Below are 23,047 nucleotides of genomic sequence, written 5' to 3' on the forward strand. Positions count from 1 at the left end.
ATTGTTCAAAGTGGGCTGGTGACACACATGAGGGACTGGATTTTTAACATTTCATGTGGACCCTCTGGTTTTCCAGCTGCAATGAGCCAAAGGAAAGTACAGTGGTACCTCGGTTCTCAACCACGAACCGTTCCAGACGGCCGTTCGAGAAGTGTTTTGTTCGAAATCTGAATCATTTGTTCCCATTACAATGAATGGAAAAAGAAATCATGCGTTCCAAGCCTTAAAAGAGGCTTTTGTAGGAGTGAATGTAGTGTGTCTGCTGCAGGTGCGCTGTTCCTCTATGTGTGTGGCCGCTGCATGTGGGAGGGGTTGCCGAGTGAGTGACGTCTCTCCAGAAGTGAAGAGGTGCCCGGTGCGTGTCCAGCTCTGAATGTGCGCTTCTGTGCAGTTTGGCTGGGACAAAGTCATAAACCAAGTCACGCTCTGTCCCAGACTCGCCTCATCCCTGTCCCAGCTCCAGCGCACAACAGGACATCCAACCCTGGAGTGAGTGCTCCAGCCTCTGAGGTGTCAAGAGCGAGCACCTGTGACACTCTACCACGGTCCAGTGCGGAGACAGGAAAGGTTTTACACCTCAATATGAAGAAAAAACAGTCAGTAAATGTAGCTAACGGGACACGTCTGCATACAGAGGCTGCGTTATACACAATAACAAGTCCGGGACGTTCGAAAACTGAGGCACCACTGTACATGCTAATTTCATCATGCTGATTTGTGATTCACGGTCAGATGCTCATGAACCTCTCCATATTGGTTTGAATCCGAGCTGCTGAAAACTAAACAACTAGCGTATAACACACATTTATTTAGACTGGCAGATCATTTGCTTCCATCACCTTTAAAAGAGCCAAACCTCCACCACCATCTCTCCACTTCATCTTCAGTGAGCAGAACACCTGTCTGCTCTGGCTGATAATAGCATCATAAAAATGTGAAATAGTCTATTAACTTGAAGAATCGGGGTGGATTTTGCTCGACTGGTGGGAATTTGGGTCGCCATCTCGACTCTGTTCATTTTGGTGTGAAAGGATCTGTGTGATTTATTCTGTTTTTGGCACTACGGTTCACACTGACTTGATCTCATATGTGCAGTATTAATCATTATCATGTTGCTTTTTAGAAGTGCCAGTAGTATGCGACACTCTGTAATTTTAATATTTGCTTTACCAATGTGGACTCCTGTTTATCGTCAGCGTGGCAAATGAGTTAAACATTACGATAGAGCTTGTTTTTTAGGCGTCTGTCTGTTTGCTCGACCAAAATATAATAGCGCTGGCATTGTTTCCTTTAACGTCAGAAACTACGATGGATAAAAACTCTTACCTTCACTGTGGAGTTGCTGCTACTTTCAAGCAAAAAGTGAAAAATATTCACGCAAGGAAGTCCTTAATCTAGTACATTCACATACATAAATTCACGCTGAACACCCTTTAAAACTAGCGGAGCACAACTCACAAACAATGTCTTCTTCTCCACAATTTATTCCAGATATTGTTTGAAGCACTTGATAACTATTGATCAGAAAAAAAAAGAAAAAGTGAAGGCCGAAGAAACAAAACTGTGACTTGTAAAATGAATCAATGTTTTTCTGTTTCTTATTCCACAAGTGGCTTCCTGTTGCTGAGTCAATCATCAGTCTATATTGGCTTCTTTTGTTCCTTTGAACTGTTTTTTTTCCAAAGTAGAAACAATTAATGCTGAATATCTGGTGAATCAGTCGATGTAATGCAACACATTTTGACACGCTGCAAGTTGAAAATATCTTCTAAGAGAACCCACCCAATATTACTGCTGTGCCTTTATCTTATTATTATTATTTATTATTATTATTATCAAACGGACAGCAGGTGGCTGAAGCATTGCTAGTGAACGGCAAAATCTAGCAACCAAGTTTCTTTCTTTCTTTTGAAAAAGTGACCAGCATGTCTGCTGAATACCGATAGTTCTCAGTCCATCAAGACGTATGAAAGTGTAAGTGAAAGTGTAAGTCCAACTTATTGAACGTCATTTTTATACGACACTTTCACAATCTTGAGTGCTACCACTGAATTACTTGATCTCTCCATGTGGGGAATGTTTCCATAGCTACTGCTACGTATGTTGGCACAAAACAAGCTTTAGTGAGGGGTACGTGGCCAAAAAAGACGCCGCAGTACCAGCTCGAGTGAGATTTAGCAAGATCCTGTTCCAGTGCAGTGTATCCTTAGGTCCAGGTCGCTACCGTTACCTACTGTTTCTGCAGCCTCTAAACGTTCCTCCACCAATCCCAGACCATAATTTCCTCTCCCGAATGGGGGATAAAAGCCGCTCGCAGCAAAACAAGCTGAGGTGGACAGATCGCCGCCCGCTGCCGCCGTTCATGTTTAATTCATCCCAACCCACTCTGATTGTTAAAAACGGAATCCAATCGGTTTTCATTAACGTCACTTTATGTAATTTCCAATTGAATTTGTTCGTCTTTTTAAAAGACCCAGATTCAGTTTGTGGCAACCAAAGGACAGGATGTTGTTTCTAACTGCTGTGATTGCCCATCTGCTGTGTTGCTGGATCTCCAAAACGCTTTTATCTGGCGTCTAATAGATGATAATTCTGTGCAGACATCGTAGTTTTAAGGTCTCCAGCAAGGCTCTAGGGGAGACATGGGGTCCTCTCAGGGCCCCCTTTCTCAAAAACAGTTTCAAAAATGTGCGTGTTTTGTACTGACAAAACAAATCTTTTTAATTTTTATTTTCTAAAATATTAAATATTTTAATATTGGTCTCATATTATAGATAAATATCTATTCAACAGGGTCACAGAGGGCTGGGCTGAACCCACATTGCTCTCACCCGCAGACAGTTTACAGCTACAAAACTCAATGCTCTTCCAATAAAGACACAGGTTCTTCCCTCCTTGGAATGAGACCTGCAACCTCCTTGCTGTGAGGCTGCAGCGCGAGCTTCTGCCCCATTGTGCTGCCTCTTTTTTCTTTCATTATCAAGTCTTGGATCCTGTCATTTCAAGCTGTTACCTCCTGCTCCATTTCACTTCTTCATTCTCTCTCAGTCCGTCTCTTGTAATCTTGACACAATTACCCTGTGCTTTCTCCCGGTGGAGAAGTCAGACTGCAGACTTTAGATTACACATGTGCTCTTTATTATAAAAGGCCACTGTTGAGTGTGAAGTGTGCGACATAAATGCCTATGCTCATTAGCAGCGGTGTGTTGGTAATTACACAGCTATGTCAAGGAGAGTTCATCTCATTTATGTGGAGGTGTTAACTGCCCAGTGTCTTCTGTATGCTACATTACTGGATTCAAAAGGCCTTACGAAATAGATTCATTACAAGTCCAGCAGCATCTTGCGCTCTGTTGACTGCATGACTGGACGGTATCACGATTCATAGGACCCTATTCCTTTATATTGCAATCCATATATTGGTGTAAATAACCAATAGCCAACTAGTTTCACCGCAGGGCTTCAGGAGTGCGATATTGCTCAGCTCCATCTTGGTTAGCAGGACGTGCTAACTGCTATTAGCAGAACAAGTTAACTTTGGAAGCATCCAGCAAGGAGTTCTTGGTGCACATTTGACTGAGGTCCTTGTTTGGGTCTCTAAATAAAGGTTTGCTTTAAATATTATACTTTAAATATTAAATATAACTGTCGATAATTTTGAAAGTTACGACATGTGCGGTTCGACCAACATGGCAACATGGCTGACTGTACTGCCGTAAAGACAATAAAATAAATGTAACAAAATGCGTTTAAATTGTTTGTATTATAGAGTATTTTATGTTGTTTTCAAATGCGCAATCCAAGATGGCGGCGCGGACACACGCAGCGGCTTCTCTCAGACCCAGTCGACCGGCGTCTTCGTGTTTTTCGTGTTACGTGTGTTCAGCAACTGCATGGAACAACTTCAGATATTTCATCCATGCTATATGTCTCGTACTGTAGCATGTTTGACAATAAAAAAAAAGTTACCTTAATGCACAGTATTTCAATTTTAATAGCTCAAAATGTGGTGGGACTGTTATGTCTTTTGATGTGCCCTCTGATGTGTCAAATGGTTCACGAAGGTCAGATTGCCTCAGCCTTTTCACATCTTACTGTGGATTGTGCGGAAGAGAACGATGATGTCACAACCACCTGACTATTGAACCTGTGAGTAGCTATTGTAATAGTCGGTTATAGTTGACTACATTGACGAAAGTCTGTTTAAAATGAAAGGGCGGGGTCTTTATTTATAGTGGTGTTGGGTCGGACGTCAGGTCTTGTCACATGTCAAAATGTGAAAATGAAGTAAATAATTTTCATTCTGTGGAGAAATATCAATATTTAATCATAAAAACTCGCAATGTCTACGTCGATCAATTCTACTGTTCTAATTCGTACTGAGGAGGTGTGTGAACGCCACATCAAATATAGGGTGTCCTGCAACATTGACTGAGTGTTGGAAGCATTACATATGCCTTCAGTTTGGAGAGGAAGACGCCAACATGAGGCTAATGCTGAAACAGCCAGCAAGTGGTTTCCAGAAAAGTTAAGCCAGACAAACAGGGGAAAACACAGTCATGTCCGGAGATGGAGCATTTTTAATATGTTCAGGGAGCCAGTGGGGTCCAAAGGTTCTGGTCAGAGCAGGCGTGAGAGGACCTGCTATAGATTTTCTGGGTGAGTTATTTGATGGGGGACTTCTTGGGGGTTTAGCCAGGGTTTGAACTGAGGCTGTTAAATCTGCTTGTTCACAGGTGAGGTGCAGGTTTTCTGCCGCAGTGACGCCATGCTGCTCTCCAGCACCTGAATCCATGACCTCTGTAACTTAGATACCGTTGCTACCTAGTCACGGCAGAGCTGCTATTTCGGCCTGTTATTGTGCGGAAATCCACCTAACAATCTGAACCAGCCGCTTCCATTATCTGCTGTTTGCATCTACTCTGCTTTTAAAGCCAACAGCAGCGTTTAATTCCCTTCAAAAGCTAACAGTGGCTCCGCACCAAAGCCGAAGTGGGATCTGTGACACAAAGTAGATCCCTGAGCAAATGATTTCAGGTGAGCTGGATGCTCCCAATATTGACTTTTCCTGCTCCACAGAAGACTTCTGAAAGAGTAGGTGATAATAAATCAAGCGCATCAGCGGAGGAGCCCCGTGAGACCCAGGAGGGAAGGGAATCACCAGGAGAAGGGACAGACGGCAGGAAAAGTAACTGATAAATAATTGCTTTCTGGTTCTTATCGGCCCGAACCTTCTGCTTGAACTGACAAAATCGATGTTCTATTCTGTCTCCAACGCCTTTTGTTGTTGGTAATTGTGATGCATGGAACGCAGCTTTCATGTTGAAACTCATCCCATGTTTGTGCATATTTCTTAGAGTCATTATGAAGATGAGACCGTTGTGTTGGCCTAAAACACAATGGATGTTTTTTGCCTTCTGGTTTCCAAACATTGCTCCATCTAATGGCCATTTCTGTTTTCCTTAGGAAACCACTGGCAGCAATGGACTGCACTTTACGGGGACGAAAAAAAAACATATGTAGAAGGAGGCGCTGTCAAAGATTCTCTGATGTTCAAGTTGAGCTGTTATTACGGCTCACACTTGACTGCGCATTGAAGAAGACATTATCGAGTGGCTGCTCGTGTTTTTCATTTTTCAGTCAGGTTTTCTTCAAATATTAAACTTGAGTTAGTGATTGGTTTCTCTGCGGTGAATTCAAGAGCATCTTGTCTGTGTTGTTATCATGAAATAGTGGCAGAAGAGTTTGTGCTGATGTTTCTAAAACAGCAGTTGTCGAATGAGCACCACGCTATGGGGACGTTCCATTTCCTTCCTTAACCCTCAACTGCAATCCTCAAAAATGCACGTTCTCACGAGGACCCAATTGTTAGGAAGTTACATTGAGGAACTTTGAGGAATACCCAGAATCCTTTGCGTTGTATCGAGGATGGTGTCGAAAACAAAGAGACCGAGCTACAAATGAAAGTATTTTCTTTGTCAATGGAGATATAAAAGACAAAGGACATCAACAAGCGTTGACGCTGATCCGGTAAATGATTCTTGCTCCGCCGTCCTTCTTCTTCTTCTTTCGAATTGACGGAATAACGCTGCCCACAAAAGGCTAAGGACGTACCTGCATTAAGGAGTGTCCCATTTCTGAGCAACAAAATCTTCCTGAACCCTTGGTTTTGAGGGGTGAGGTTGAAGGTTAAAGTTTGAGGACTGAGGTTGAAGATTGAGGTAGGAATTGGAATTCACCCAAAGACTCCTGTTGGTGAGTCACTGGGGAAGCGGCTGAAGACGAAGATGAAAACGTAAAATCACAATTGAATGAAAACACTAGTTTTGCGTGACACAAAACGTCCACAGATGCGAACCTCTCCTTCATGTGGACAGGTATTAAAAACTTCTTGGATAAAGGAGTGAAATAATAAAAAGAAACATTTTTCAGTGAATAATAAGTTCTATATTTAAATATTTCATGGTATCGAGTGAGCCTGGGACTTCCTCGAGATGCTCTGATTTCCTCCCACAGTCCAGAAGCATACTGGGGTTCTGCTCTGCATACGTCCATTCATCAACAGCTACTTTGGCGTAACTTGATAAGATGTTATATTTTATTATATTTATTATATTACCATAGATACAGTCATATTACTTTATTGTAGCACATTTTTGACTGACATGCTTTCAGTAACTTTGCCACCTTAAGAATCATATTCATTTGAAGACAAAAAAAAAAGTTTTCAGTAATGAATACGAGATAAAACTTCAATTTGGATTTAGTTTTGATCCAGAAAACTAAACAGACAACTCTTTTAATACAGACTCATGGCGACAATTTTTTTGCTTTTATGAAACAAACAGTAACGTAACCTTCGCTGAGCGCTTCAAACAGCGAGCAAGTGTGGGCGAATGGGGGTGTGATTTCTAAAGGAACCTGTGCCAGGGTCAGGATGGGAAAGCAATTTGTTTGTTTTGACTCATCAATCCGAAGTCGATGCTGCAGGCGGCTGGGTCGGAGGCATTTTTCAGACATGACCAGATCTGATCTAAATTATTAATCTGACAAATTAGACGCTTCATGCGGTTGGAATTGGATCAGTATTTCTCTCTTTAATAAATCATCATGCACACCTGAAGAGGCGCGTATTCCAGTGTCATTTAATAAACACATCGAGAGGATAATTCCATAATTTTCCATAAACATTTCAGCAGAGTCAAGAACGTGTTTAAAATAATAAAAATAAGAAAAATCAATTTTGAAAATTTAGACAGTGGTTTTTATGACAAGCTGTTTCAGTCAGCATGAGTCTTTAACAGCCAAAAAAAATCACTAAAAAAAAGGTGCTGACTCATCATTTTATTATTTCTCAGAGAGAACTACGAATGAAGTCCATAATTTAAGCTTTTTTATTCGTGTCCTTACACTTTTTTTGTGCTAAGGCATTAGCGTTACCATTAGCAACTCCTTTTCACTCATTTTCATGTCGATAACAAGCCAGACTGTGTTAGCTAAATAAAAAAAATTTGAAACCGAAATGAAAAACATCTGAAAATTGAAGACCTCCAACAATGAGTTGACATGTTTCCGCAACATATATTCATTTTTTTACGCTTATTATAGTCATATACCTTCATACCTCATGCCATGTGTGCAACGTTTCCATGGCTACGGCTCGCTCCCGTGTTGAAACCCTGAAGCCAGGTGGAAGATTGTTTTGATTGTCATGACAAGGAGGATAATTTCTTCGATCTGTGTCTAAAAATTGAGCTCAGTCGTCGCAATCAATCATGCAATAACCAGGAAGAAAAGATGTTGAATAAAACAAGACGACGCAACAGTTGAATTACGAATCTTGTTGATGAGATTGTAGCACCAGCTGTTTACAGACGTTTCGAAACGCGTTACGAGCGCAGTAGAAAGATTTATGCTTGTTAGATTGATTTGATGAGAAAAGGCATAATTGCCAAGCAAATTATTGCTAGCTCTAAATGCTCCAAAGGGATACGGCAATTAAATCCGCAAAAAAACAACAACCCAAAATTGCTAGAAAAGAGTGGCTGTTGGAGTGAAGAGAGTGCCTCAGTTTATCAGCCTGTATCTGGATAAACTTGACCTGTGAGTTCAAGCTTATCCAGAGACAAACAAAGTTGGTTGTGTTGAGTTGCAACGTAAAACTGTTTCAAAGTGAATCAGATCCAGCGCAACAGCACCTACTTGAGGAAGCTCCTGTTGCTGCGTCTGTAAACAAGCGCTTCAGTATCGGAGAAGAAATGCCGAACAGTGACAGCTGGAGGCGCTGCTAGCATGTGAGCATTTAAGCATGTTCTTCTTTGTTTCTCTCTTCTAACCAAAAGAGCCTCATAACAAGTCAGTGAGGCAAGTTTGAAGAAAGGGGGAGAACTTGCAAGTCTGGCAACCGTGGGTGTCGTCCTGACCTCACACAGGGCCCGAATCGGGTCAATCAGACCTAAACAAACATGAACGTAGCAAAGTGGCGGCGAGTTTACACACGTGCTTTCAGTATCGTGTACTGTTGACTGAACAAACAATGTTGCATACAGTATCCTTTGCTGGCCCTTCAGTTTAGAGAGTAGCTCTCATCATCTGGAAGATACTCAGAGTTGAACCACATCCTGTTGTCAACATAGTTGGCCACCTTGAGTTAGAAAGAATTGTCCCAGAACAGTTGGTTTCTGGAGAGAGCAAGGCCTGGGCCTCTTACCTCCAGCTGCTGCCCCCGCAACACGTCCCAATTTAAGTTGAGAACAGGATGAAAGTTGCTACTGTTGACCTCCCTGAACCGTTGGTGATGTAGTTCTCAGTAGTATAGTGAGTGTAGCATATGGCTGGATGAGTGAACACAGCCCTCATTGTTTTCAGCAGCCCACCCACCCCCACTTTGTATCAAGTGCCAGCATAAATTGGGCTTGGATACATTTAAAAGATGGGCATGATTGTTGCTTGTCAGTGGGAGACTAGATGAGCCAACATGGCGACCCGCTTTGATGCTTGACTCCAGCGAGCAGTACCACGGGGCGATTCTAGTGTCGCAGTAATTCAACAAAGAAATTGCTGCGCTTCCTCTGACAAACCTCCGTGATGTGGCTTTAATGTCATCCAGCGCAGGACAAACTAATCTTATTCATTTCCTCACATTTACAGCGGCAAATTCCATGCAACAACTCTGTTAGGAGGAGAGTGTATGCAGGATCACACTCCCGGCTAACTGGACCATTGGAGCACTATTGATTTCCCCTGCCTTGATCAGTGCCCTGCTTATTCCACTTTGTGTTGAGATTCTTTTGCCCGGCAGACACGGGACTGTTCAGAAAACCCGTCCAGTATCTCAGTGGCCGTTTCAAGTCGGCCTCCTCCGCCCCTCATCTACTGCATCCATGAACCAAAGTGGTTGTTTCCTCGCTGTCAGTAGCTGTCCTTACTGACCATGTCTTTCCAGTGACTCCCCATGTACTTCTGTTACATCATGTTAGCATCTTAAAATTCCTCTCAATATTTACCATTAAATCATTGATCATATGGAAGTATTACAAGGAAAACACATTTTTTTGTCTTTTCAGTGAATTAGCTTTTTATTAACCGCATTATACTTAACGTATTTTTCTTTTTTTTTCCCAAGGTAAATTGTTGAACATTGTCTTTGAACATAAATTTAAATATATATATATATATAATTTTTTTCTTTCAAAAAAGGAAATATATACAGTATATATTCAGATTATATATATGTATATATATATAGAGAGAGAGATAAATCTATATATTTCTTAAATACTATTTCAATTTATAATATTTATAATTTATAATATTTCAAGTGTCTCTCATTAATGAACAATTTAGGATGAAATAATGAAAAAAAAGCAAATGTGATGAGATTAATGAGGCTAAAAAAACTGAAAATTATGCCTCAAAAATGTGTTTCAATATGTGTTTTATTATTTCAATATTTTTTTCCATTGACGAATGACATACTAATGTGTATTATGTCATTCAATCAATTCCAAAAATAAATAAATAAATAAATAAAATAAAATAAATTAGCAGCACTTTGACAGCGACAAGATCATGGGTTCAATTCCTGGCGTTTGTGGGTTTGAAGTGATCCTAAGTGTCTTTTGCCTGGTTGGTTGAGTTTTCTCCAGATACTCTGGTTTCCTCTCACCATGCAAAACCATTCGGTGGTTAACTGATGCTTCTAAATTCTCCAAGTGGAGTGAGTTTGCGTGCCTTGTGAAAGACTCCCTACTTGTCCAAAGTGTCCCCGCCCGTCACCCTAACTAGCTGGGATCCGCTCCTGCCCCCGCAACTCAAACAAGTCTCACAGTGAATGTCATTATCTTTAATGTCAACATTTTCAAAAGTCTTCAGAAAACCAAAATGAAAAACAAAGGAACAAAGAAACAAACATGTATGAAGAGTAATACTCTCTAAATATGGCCGGTGTCTTGCTACAGAGCCAATACAGGATGCAGGGGCTGACTCTAAAATGCGCCTCTAAAGCAACTGTAAATTCACAAAACCTTCGATTCAGACATCAAACTATGTATTTGTATGGCAACTCACTGTCGACAGTCTACAGGTTGATTACATTTGTCCACTTGCTGCACACCAACGTGCGTTTGTGCCAGTTTGTCTCTATCTTCAAGAGGGTGAGTGTGTGTGGTTTCACTGTGAAGTCATGGAATGTTTCAGTTTTTCAGTGGAATAAACCAATAACAAATCTTATTTCTGCTTCATTCAGCACCTCTGCTTATTTGGCAGTGGCTGCGTCTGAACTCCAAATTCGCTCGTCCAAACACTGCCACGCGAATGAAAAGTGGGTTTAAAAAAGGGGGGGTCGGCACGCAATAAGGCCCCGAGGTGGAACATCTGAATTAAAGATTCAATATTTTTTTTAAAAAAGGGTCTGAATCTGACTGATTATTTAAAGTCTGTATTTCTCATTGTTGCTTTTAGAGACGGGCAGCAGGGCAGTTTAAGGCCGTGAGTAGGAGAAATATCACATGAGAACGGTAGCTTTGCCTAATTCATTCTCTGTGAAGATTATCATTTCCACAAGCTCTTTTTAATACGCGCCGTCTATAATCACATATTTGCTCTGCCATCGCTTCCAGTCCTGAAATGTTATGGCGCTTAGCAGTCGGCTGCTGCTCCCGAGTGTGTTTTTACGGCGGCTGTAAATGGTCCATTAGGCGAATGGAAACACTGCTGCGTACTGCCTTCTGTCAGTCACTCAGTCCGACTCAAGTTTTCATAATTATCGGAAGAAAAAGGGTCAGGACGTTGTGCCGAGACGTCTAAGCAGGTCATTTTTCATAAATTTAGTCTCAGTTATCGACCCGTCTCTTGATGTATGGTTTCATGTGGACATGTGTGTGTGATGCCGTGTAGCAGTGTGTTGGTTAGCTTGCTAGCTTTTGCAAAAATTGTGAGAGGGAGACAGGGAAACTGTCTCCTTTCGACATTCCATTGAATTGAAATGGGATTGGGCACCTGGCAGTTAGTATAAAACAGGCAGATCAACGTTAACCAGCCAGTCCACCTTAAAGGAGATGAGAGTAGCTGGTCCTTTACTGGTGTTGGTTTGGTCAGTATTCCCAAAGAGACGACGCGTCCATCGTGGGTCCGTCGCCCATCAGGATCCCCCCTTGGTCTCCGCGGAGGTACTTGCCGCTGGAGCTCTTGATGGCGACGCGTCCGTGTTCCGGGAACTCCAGGAAAAAGTCTTCTGGCTTCTCTCCGTCTGAGCACACAAGGCCACTGCTGGAGACGAACCAGAACTTTCCGTTCACACCTGCAGGTGCACAGATGAGTTCAGCTCAGAGCAATTGACTTATGCTACGAGGCCAAATGCTAGGTTACATTAGCCGACATCTGATCGAATGACCAAACCAGAAGGGGAAATAACATCAGACTCATTCGCAAAACAGTGTGCAACTGGTCAATTGGGTGCTACATAAAACCAAAATGGCCGTTCTCGTATCATGATGGAAACACCCACTCTGTTCTGCAACAGTTCACAATCTGATAAGAACCACGGGTTCAGTTTCAGAAAATTAAATGTTACAGTGTATGGGGTCAGACTTTATTTTTATTTTTTATTTTTCATTGAAATTGGAAACTGCACCATTATCCTATGTACAGGTATCGTGACTGTCCTTCACACCATGTTGTTGTTGTTGTTGACCTGCAGAACGTAGTCTACTGTAATAGTCAGTCAATAGTTAGCATTTGATAACAGAATAATCAAATTTAAGTTGACTCTATTCATGAGCTTTAACCACAGTGGTGGAAGTGGTCCGGTAATTTTCTGCATAAAGCGCACTGAAAACCATTTTTTGGCTCCTATTTAGAGGTTATTTTTTTGTTTATTTATTTATGTTTTAGGAAAAAAATTCTCTGATTCAGTTTCCTTCACCCTGGATTTTCCGGTTTAAGCATCACATTGGACTAGTTCCCTGGGAGAAGACACAACACACATGATTAGTCGACGTTATTTGGGTCAAATAATTTGTCTTTTTTCTTCAATTAATTCATTGAAATGAACACCTTGAAGACCCAGGCAAAGTTGACACTGTTCAATATTTACAGCGTCAACTTTGCCACGTCGTCTACTCTGAGTCTGAGTCAATGGAACAATGCTCTGATCTCCGATCTTCAAATCTGGAGCAATATCCACCAAATCTCAAAGAATACTTGATGTTAGTATAAGGTGCAGGCATTAAACTTCAGTAGTATTGGACTCCAATAAAACAGCCCACCCCCCATGGCGTACTATATTGACATTAGCAAGTGGCTTTTGTGCCTTGTGTTGACACTTCCATGTTGAATGTTGACGCAGGTGTTTCAATTGAATAACAATTTTCCTCTTTGCTTCATACTGGCTGATGTCACTTGGTATATATAGCACCTTATGTGGCTCTGCCACTCACTGACAGTGTCCTTGCCACACCGGATTAAAAGGCCTCAACCTGGAAGGGTGTCATGGGCGTCAGCATGGGACCCAGATGTCACTATGTTACGCCATGAGAGTGAGAATGTGTTGCAAAAAACAAACCAAAAAAAAACAGCTAGAATTTCACTTACTTTTTATATTGTACGCGCCGTCATTGAAAATCAAAGAGAATATGTCATAGACGGATCGATTGGCATCAAGAGTGTTTGAGTTCTTGTGGTGGCAGACGAAGCCGTTCTCCCCGCGCAAAATCAACATCGGCCGGTTGATGAGTTTCATCAGGAACAGCTCATCCGTACCTAGAAAGGCCGAGCGCGTCAGTGCTGAGCACAGATTCCGCCTCGCCGCACGCACGTCCCCGCTTACCTACTGAATCGCTGATCGCTGACAGCTGCCCGTTCTTTTTCGTGCACACGTACTTCCCGTTGCTGGCTTTGAGGGCCACTCTCTGGCCTCGCCACTCGATCTCAAACATGGTGTTGACCTCACTGGAACAAATGGGGAAATGACATATGAAGCAGGTGGCTGTGTTTCACGGGGCGCAGGTGTTCTGGTGCTCATTACACTTCAGTGGCAGTGGATTGTATCTCGCCGTGAGTCACCAGAGTCCAGTACGATCCCCCGTTGGTCCTGAACATAGACTTCTTGCTCTCCTTGTCGATCTCCATCTGGAAGGTTTCCATGTCTGTTTCCACGTCCTGGTTAGCGGAAATGCTCACCCCTAGTCACAAGAACATGCATCTAGTTGTTATTATTGTACCTGCTAGCCCTGTAATATCAGCATGTATAAATATACATGGAAAGGAAAACAATATCTTGAGTTGGAACTAGTTATTTTCATAAAGCTGCTCTTGAGGTCATCTCCTCCAGATGCTTAGTGGACGTCTCCTTGAAGAAGCGCTCTCAGCGAGTATGCTACCGGTGGACCCTCAACTGAGAAGAGGCATAACACTTCTCATCTCACGGTTGTCTTGGAGACACATCTGTTCAAATTCATGAAACAAAGGGTGTAGAGGTAGGAATCTATGGTGTTTGGTTGGGAAGCCTGGTAGAACTGTAGCGCTGCTGCCCCGGGTGGTGCCCCAAAGGTTTTCCCTGACTGCGGATGGCATGCAGAGCCGATGTCAAATCTGACTGGGTCCAACAGTTGTTCCACTCAGATCATTATGATAATGTATATTTATTCATACAAAATATATTTTCTGCCTCTGAAAAACGAACTTTTGCTTTTGCTTGTTATCACTTAATTCCATACCATATAATGTGAGCATAAAAATGAATCATCCTTCTACATTCCAGTGTTGTGGATTCAGTAACCTTGATCCCGTGAACACAGAAAGTTCTTGCTTTGCGATACGTAAAAGACACAGTAAGCAGTGATGGTGTTCACGTTCCTGTCTGTCTTGTAGTTACAATATGATGCTGTACTTTATGGTGCTCATCTTTTAGCGCCTCTGCACATTAAAAATGACTGCAGCATTATTGGATGTGTTTCAATATTAAGTAACAGTTTGTAAATAGTGTGGAAGCAATGCCCTCTAGCATGAGGCTACTGTTCTGACAGGTTGGTCAATATAGAACCTATGAATATGGATTATAAACACAGCTTGATTTTTACAGTCTATTTCTCCCAATTATATTACTGTTCTACCATAAACTCATTTCCAAATATTCATTCTTGCCCTGTTAAATGGGTCTAATATTTCCTGTTTATTCAGGGATTTATTTCTCTCCAATAATGCCGACATGTTAATCCGTCTCCATCGGGTTGCAGTGACAGTTCTTTTGCTGCTCCCAGTTATCCAAGCAAATTATATAGAATAACAAGCTTGGCCTATTTAAATAGAAACTCAAGAGTATGTTATTTTAATGCCAACCAGCACTTCAACTTCAATCTCCCACCACTTCCCACGATGAATTTCTGATGGTAGGCTTGGTTCCCATGTGGACTATCATTATATTTAAGGCAGCGAACAACATTTATTCTTACAACGTGCAGAGAAATAACAAGTATGTGAGTGAAAGTGGTTGAATTTCAGGTTGTAGATGAAAAAATAAATTGGTATAGAGTAGTCCGAGATGTTTACTTATGAGTAGCTGGATAACAAAAGAGATAGAGAGTCGCTTGAATGAGTTGCTGTTGGAGATGCCTCCACTACATCTAAGAAGCAACACATGAAAGCAGCAAATGTAATTAGCAGTCTTGAAGGTTGGTCCTCAAGGGCAGCTGCTTTTTCTATATTTTCCTTTTTGATAAGCGCGTTGACTTATTTAAAAAGGAGGGAGGGAGGGTGGGTGCGAAACGCTGCTTAAATAGCAGCCATGGTTGGTTGATGGCGAAGTTGAAGCAAACTTCTCCAGAAGCACATTTGAATGGGTTTGCATGTCACCTGGAACTATCCCGTCCCGCGTAAGACACCGCCTACCTGCGGCGGGTTAATCCAGGTGTATTAACTGTCTGGTGGGGTGTGTCGCCCGCTGCAGAATACACAGACGCGTATAACTCAACTGTGTCTGCCGCAGTTCACATTAGCCGCAACCGAAATATCCTTCAACCTTTCTCTTAAGCCTGTTACAACCCTAATCCTCCTCAGTCACCCCTCCACCCTTCCTGCGGTAATTCCTTGAGCGGTGAAATGCAAATCTGCACTGCAGGTCCCACTAAGCTGCTTTTGGTTCCTTGTCCCTTAAAAAAAAAAAGGTATTGTCGAGCTTCTATTGTGTTGAAGCAGGTATACGCACGTGTTCAAGCACCTAGCAGCAGCTAACCCCCCTTCAGAAAACCCCCTTCCAAGTATTCAACAGTAAAGATTTGCAGATTTGCGTCTTCGGACTTGGATTTGAGACACATCCGCGCGATAATGAGCCGAAAAAGAGCTGGGCTTAACGTCCAGTGACGGTAATTGACTCTCCAGAGGAACAGATCTGCCTTGGAGTCATTTGCACACCGACTAATCTTCAATGGACACACAGTGGAAATGACAAAGCCCATTATCACAATTATCTTCCCAGTACGACTGAAGAAACATCCAAGAGTCGATGGAAAGGAGAAGGATATTACTTTCCTACTGCAGCTGAATGGCATCAATGGAATCAATACTCAACTGGCTTCTACTGTGTGTCATAATAAGGCTAATAAGGAAAATAAAAATTATGCCAGACTGTCGCTGAAACCAGCGTCAATACTGCGACATAAATATCACAAGTCAACCAGCAGCATTTGGAAGTTCTGGAGCACTGACAACTACCAACTCTCAGCAGGTTATTCGGAGTGGTTGTCAATACTATGTGTCTTGGTCATGTGTCTTAAGATATGAAGCACATTTGGCGGTGAGAACAGTCTGTAGTGGTGATGCTAAATTGGGAGGTCATGCGGAATTAGCTGCTAATTCAGTTCAATTAATCTGACCTGGCGGATGTTTTGTGTATTGAGCGCTACGTCCCTTCGATTACCTTGCTTCACTGAGACAAATCTTTTATTGGACGCGTGAAAAACTACTTGTGGATGACTCTCCTCCAAGTCAAACAGCTCATCTTTCCCGGGTTTGGAGCAGCGGCCGGACCTCAGCGTTCCGGTTGGACCGGCGGGGGTGAGATATTTGCCGTCACAATCCTTAAAGGCCAGCTTGCCCGACTTCAGCTCTAACGTGAAGCTGGTGGCGTTGCTGTTCTCCTTGACAAGTTTGCCGTCGTTGCTGAGGAAGCGGCTGTCGCAGGTCTTCAAGCTGTACTTGCCCTCTTGGTACACCAAGGTGACCAGGGAGTCCACTCCCCAGGGGATGTTGCTGTCCACCGAGATCTCTCCGTCCGAGGACGACAGGTGGGCGTAGCGCTTCCGTGCTACGCTGAGCAGACTGGCCTGCGGGTGCAAGGCCAAGTGCACGGCCCACAGCTCCTGTTCGCCAATCGCCTGCGCAAAACAGGAGAGATAGTCGGCCGAACCACCAAAGTAACGCAGGTAGGGCTCCGACTGTAGAGCCCAGCGACCGTCTGACTGGGGCACGATGAGAAAACGGCACTCAAGGTCAGGCTTCTCGGCGCCGCACACGATCTTGCCGTCCTTATCAGAGGCCAGGTAGCGGCCCAGGTGGCTGCGCAGGAACACCACCTGGCCGTCGTCGCCGTCGTGCTCCAGGGTCCAGATCTGTTTCTTCTTCATGCTCTGACCCGAGGCGTTCACCTTGAAGCCGAAGGCCTCGGCCGTGAGGTAGCGGTTCTCACAGTTGATGAGGCCAAACTGCAGCTTCAGGGCTCTGTTCACTCCGTTTGTGGGCATGCTTGACCCGGCCGCACGCTCGATATCCCAGAACAAGACGTTTAGAACAAACACCTCAGAGGCATGAGACCGAAAACAGCGGAAAAAAAAAGTTGTTTTCAATTAGTTCTCAAGTCAAAAGTAGTCCCCTGGATCTGTCACTTTCTCTCCTCGAAGGAGCAATGCAGCCACTTGCTCTCGGTTCCTTAATGAGTCGGGATTAAAATCAGCACCTCAATCCAACAAGCCGCTGACGTCACCCTCCGTTCCACCAACAGCGAGGCTCCACTTCCTCCCCCTGCCTTCGCCTCCTTGTCCCGGACACATGCTGCGCCGCCTCATTCCTTATCGCTTCCACATCATCCATTTACTCTCTTCTCCTGCTTTTGCTTGGCTGTTTTTCTCCCACCGCTCCTGCTGACAGTCATTTGTAAACCCCCCCGTTGGTTCTCCATCACATACTGAGGCCCAAATGTTCTGGAAATCTCCCCTGAGGATTAGCCTTGCTCAGATCTGCAGCCAGCCTGTCATCACCTGTTGAATACAGGAAGTCCCCAATATGATGCCTCTTGAATTACATTCATCCGAAGGGGCGATCCTCGCACCTCGTGACCCATTTGAATCTGAGCTCTCTGGGGCCACATTTGAATGCCTTATTTGAATGGCGATCGTCTAATCCTCGGCGGCCGCTTCGTCCTATTCCCTATTGTCAGAGGAGGCAGCATATGCAACTGCGATGACCTTTGTCACAGTGCACAGCGAGCTCAACCTTTCTAAGAGCATTACAGACCTCTTTCACTGCGGTGCTTCTGCATGCGGAACGTAATTCCAAGCAGATCTCACAACACACACACACACACACACACACCTGTTAATGCACCGTACAATCTCTTGTGATGGTGCTGGTGCATTTTTAAACAAGGGGTTGCAACCTTATTGAGCTGGAGCTACTTGTTATTGGCTTCAGGTAGACAGTAAAACATGACATAGCTACAGTATTTTTTCATGTTTGCTGGTTATTTTGCTAGTTAAACACACACACATCCATCAAGAGACAGAGAATATCATGCCAGAGTGCAAGTGTGGCGTCTGAGAATATGGTCACTGTGCTGGTGCTGTCAACAATAGTATTTGACAGAAATAAACAGAGACATTTGTGTAGTGCGACACCTCACTGCTACACCGAATCATGAAGGAGAGACATTTACTGACTGAATTATTGATGAAATTGTGCATTGATTCTACTCATATTTATTACCTCATTCTTTCTTGATCTGTTTCATATTGATTTATTTTATGTAATGATGTATCGATTAACCTAATCGATGAATACTGACAAAGACATGTTCTGACCACAAAAGCGTCTTCGAATCCAACAGTCCCTCGCATTGCAAAGCAACAGTGCCGCGCCCGGTCAGATGTGGAACTACACGTATAGTAAAGCAAAACAAGGGCAGTTATTAGCACTAGGTTGCGTTTATAAAATTGCGTAATAAAACTAAAACTTGGAGGCGAATCATTGTGTGGACTCCATTTGCTGCCCCTTGGTTTGAGATAGAGCAATGACAGAAAACATTTATTCACTCGAGGCATTGTGCATGCAATTACACTGTTCAACCACTGGGTGGCTGCATTGTATCGTGTATTCAGAGGACCTAGTTGAAGAGGTTCTGTGTCATGTATTTTCTTGGATCGTGTGTCAGTCATTAGCTGAGCCGGGTTAGTATGTCAGTGTCCTGTGTCTGACCTGCAACCCTTGAAGTGAGGTCAATCTGAAACTGACCATGTGTTCACAGGTATCCACAGTAGGTATTGCAGTACCATGGCTTCAGCGACCACCACAGTGGGCTCCACAACGAAGCTGCTGTGCTTGGTCCATAACAACCAAAAGGTCAGACGCACAAACACTGCCGTGACGCCAGTGTTTCTGGTTTAGAGAAGTGAAGCGTGGCCTTGATGCGAGCTGACCTTTGACCCTCAAAGAAAGGCTGGTATATATATATATCGTGGTACCTCGGTTTTCAAACGGAATTCGAACAAATCGGAGTTTGAACTAAAATTTCGAGATTTTTTTTCTTCGGATTTCTAACAAAAATTCAGAACTCGAACGGCCCCGAAAAAAGCCGGAAAAACATAACGTGTGCGAACCGATCATCTGACCCACGAGGCGCTTTGTTATTGTGTATAACGCAGCCTCTGTATGCAGACGTGTTCCGTCAAGCTACATATACTGACTGTTTTTTTCTTCATATTGAGGTGTGAAACCTTTCCTGTCTCCACACTGGACCGTGGTAGAGTGTCACAGGTGCTCACTCTCCACACTCCAGGGTTTGATGTCCTGTTGTGGGCTGGAGCTGGGACAGGGATGAGGCCAGTCTGGGACAGAGCGTGACTTGGTTTATGACTTTGTCACAGCCAAACTGCACAGAAGCGCACATTCAGAGCTGGACACGCACCGGGCACCTCTTCACTTCTGGAGAGACCTCACTCACTCGGCAACCCCTCCCACATGCAGCGGCCACACACATAGAGGAACAGCGCACCTGCAGCAGACGCTCTACATTCACTCCTACAAAAGACTATTTTAAGGCTATATATATAAGGCTGTTTGTAGTTGTTTGTAGCCACTGACCTTGAGATTCTAGAGTGTGAGGCAGGACGATGTCTTGACTGTGACAGTTGTGTTGCTATATCTAGTGCTTATGAGAAGTTTTCTTCTGTGTTCAGACACTGCTGGCACCGTTTTCAGAAGAGTTTTAAGAAGAGTTTGGCCTTTACCTGTGATGATGGCTGCCTGGTGGTGTGGACTCTTCCTTCCCCAGCAGGAAACTGTACCTTGTGAAGAGATGTGTGTCAATAAAAGAGCTGAGCAGAATCATAGTTACTTCTTACCTCATGAGATCTGCTGCTCAAAGTTTCTGAAACTCAGAAGTTGACTCTCACTGCAGCTACTGCAGAGAAGAGTACACCTGCAGAGGAACCCACATTACAAAGCTTAGAGGAAAAAAACTCTCCGGTCCATACAACTGAAGCTTGAGAACGGGAGCAGACTCTCAAGTCAGTCACATGACTCACTCAGTGGTAGCTGCTAACAAGGAGACTTGCTGTGTATCAATCTATCTATCTGTCTGTCTGTCTGTCTGTCTGTCTGTCTGTCTGTCTGTCTATCTATCTATCTATCTATCTATCTATCTATCTATCTGTCTGTCTGTCTGTCTATCTATCTATCTATCTATCTATCTATCTATCTATCTATCTATCTATCTATCTATCTATCTATCTATCTATCTGTCTGTCTGTCTGTCTATCTATCTATCTATCTATCTATCTATCTATCTATCTATCTATCTATCTATCTATCTATCATCTATCTATCTATCTATCTATCTATCTATCTATCTATCTATCTGTCTGTTTATCCATCCATCCATCCATCTATCTATCTATCTATCTATCTATCTGTCTGTCTGTCTGTCTGTCTGTCTGTCTGTCTGTCTATCTATCATCCATCCATCCATCCATCCATCCATATATTAAGTTTAGATTTTTTTATTAAGTTTATATATTTATTGCTTTCTTTTTCCTTTCTGAATTAGAGTAATGTGTTTTGTTGCCAAGATATTCACTCCTCCACTTTGAAAAATCTTTCAATAAAATAAAATAAAACACGACCAAAAAACACATTTTCTACAGATGCCGAGGTGAAATTACAGCTTCCCTGTTTTAAAATATTTAAGTCACTATATTTTCGTTTTTCAAAGACAAAATTGGTTTCAGTCAACAATATGGCTAATAATATGTTGCACTTTCAATACTACACACTTCTACCGCCATTTGTGTCAGTATGCCACTGTACTGTTTTTCTTTAACAGTGAAAAAAGCCAGTTTTTCATCTTGTTTATGAGAATAAACTGAAGGGGTGATATGAGCGTGGACTAAACGCACAGCAACAAATGCTAATGTGAACCTATAGATGGCAATACAGACCATGACTCTCTTCTCTTCGCTGGAGTTGCTTTAACAACACGACCATACACCCTGCTTTTAAATTAGTTACGCTATATTTATTGAGATGTCTGTGTTTTTAACCTCAAGTTTTGTTTTCCTGACTTTGCGTCCCACGGTGCAGTAACATGACGCTGCTGCAAACATTTAAATCTGTGACTGTTGAGGATTTTTTGCTGTAAAGAAAGTTCAGTTTCCTGTGTTTTGCTCATACAAATACACTGTAGAATTCATGCCTAGTTTACAAGAACTTGAGGTCTTTCACCAGCATTAAAGGAGCTCTGTCAACTTTCAGATGCATGGTGTAGAGCTCTTGGCCTCTTGTGTCAGCAGGGTGTCCTGTCAGAGTCGATGTCATACCCCAAAATAAATGGGTTTTTTTTCAATAAGCAACAGGCTCTGATGAAGGTCAGCAGTCCACAGTGAGAATGTTGAAGTATATTTTTCGTATTTAGTCCCATTCAAAAATGTCTTCCGTCCTTGACTTCATAGAAATTATAGTTTCCGTTTTCCCGATTCCATATCCAGCGAAAAGGGAGGTAAGAAAAAAACACTGAGCGATAAAACCTTTTCTACCTGCTGTCAAGTAAAATGATTGAAAGTGGTGAACACGAGGGGAAAACAAACCAAGAAATACACACACACACACACACACACACACAGATCAGATGGCAGGCCGAGGTCCCCCCTCAGGCCATGAACATGGATTAATGTGCCCACTGCGATTATTTCATTTATAACTGTCCTGGACCTTTTCAGATAAGCCCATTTTTCAGGTTGCCATCCATTAGCGCCTTTAGACGGCATCTATTAGCCTGCCAAGTGCCGCGAGCTCCACTTAAAGGGCCAGCGTCAGCTAGTGCAGCGCAGGACTGGTCCAAAAACATGGCTTTTGGTTTTCAGAAAAAGGACTTCACTTTTACTCACCACTCTGATTTATTCATGTCAACAACCTAAGCAGGGAGGTGTGGACTTCCTCCTCGCCAGAAACCACCTCACTGTCTTCTGGGTCCTTCCTGTATGTATCTTCTCCTTGTGCTTGTGTTGGTTTCCTTCGGGCACTCTGGTTTCCTCCCGCAGTCCAGGTGATGACTCTATATTGTCCATACTGTAGGTGTGTGTGATGGTCATGTGCCTATCCAGGATGTCCCCCCTCCTTCTGCCTGAAATAGCTGGGGTAGCCTTCAACCCCTTTATGGAGAAATGCTGAACAGGCCGTCAAATGTACTTCCCCATGAGTCAAAGTGAGACCCGCAGTCTTGTCGCCTATAACTCGATAGGCTCTTATATGCAACCTTACATGCGGATTCGGATACGGACGGAGTCTTCTGCGTTAATTTTCTCCGTATTTTTGCATGTTTCCACGGAGCTTATGGATATGGCCCAAACGGAGCAGTACCACCGGAATCCATCGGGGGCAGTGTTGCTGTTTCTCCCAGACACGCAGCTCAAATAAGACACAAAGAAGACATAAGACCATGGCGGAAATTCTCCGTCCTCCAGTCGCAATATATTTAATGGCCTCACCGACCACTGCCTCCATTTCCTCTATTGTGCAAGAGTATATCAATACTCTGGGCTGCTCCCCCTGGTGGACAGATTTCTGAACAGCAATACCAACGTAAATAACGCCTCGAAGCATGTGATCGGTGATGGCAACATCATTTGATCCGGACGGGTACAATTGCATATGTAAAGGGAGCATAAATGGGTCCTTTTTTGTTACTCAATATTATTGCCCTACATGTATCACAATAATAATGATCCATCAGACAGCAGGTGGCAGGTGAGTCAAAGGAAAAGATCGGTCAAAATATGTGAGGAAA

The 23,047-nt window shown here is 43.1% G+C and overlaps 1 protein-coding gene across 2 annotated transcripts; it reads right to left on the reverse strand.

Moving 5' to 3' along the window:
• Window positions 1-10,330: 10,330 nt before the first annotated feature.
• On the reverse strand, window positions 10,331-17,522 carry fscn2a (fascin actin-bundling protein 2a, retinal). Of its 2 annotated transcripts, XM_053852164.1 has the most exons (5): window positions 16,415-17,514; window positions 13,526-13,682; window positions 13,328-13,449; window positions 13,093-13,260; window positions 10,331-11,800 (listed from the first exon to the last, which is right to left on the reverse strand). In XM_053852164.1, exons 1-5 carry the CDS (start codon window positions 17,235-17,237, stop codon window positions 11,595-11,597), a joined length of 1,476 nt encoding a protein of 491 aa, XP_053708139.1. In that variant the 5' UTR covers window positions 17,238-17,514; the 3' UTR covers window positions 10,331-11,594. The 2 variants fall into 2 exon arrangements, with proteins under 2 accessions (XP_053708139.1, XP_053708140.1); XM_053852165.1 differs by lacking the exon at window positions 13,093-13,260 and having other exon boundaries at window positions 16,415-17,522.
• Window positions 17,523-23,047: the final 5,525 nt, after the last annotated feature.

This window comes from Synchiropus splendidus, chromosome 19 (assembly GCF_027744825.2).
Source record: "Synchiropus splendidus isolate RoL2022-P1 chromosome 19, RoL_Sspl_1.0, whole genome shotgun sequence".
NCBI classification, from domain to species: domain Eukaryota; kingdom Metazoa; phylum Chordata; class Actinopteri; order Syngnathiformes; family Callionymidae; genus Synchiropus; species Synchiropus splendidus.

Coding starts and splice junctions, on each gene's coding strand:
- fscn2a (XM_053852164.1), bottom strand. CDS start 17,237: ATGCCCACAAACGGAGTGAACAGAGCCCTGAAGCTGCAGTTTGGCCTC. Junction 13,683..16,414: donor ATTTGTCTCAGTGAAGCAAG/GTAATCGAAGGG, acceptor TCTTGTGACTAG/GGGTGAGCATTTCCGCTAAC. Junction 11,801..13,092: donor CGGCGCGTACAATATAAAAA/GTAAGTGAAATT, acceptor GTGCACCTGCAG/GTGTGAACGGAAAGTTCTGG.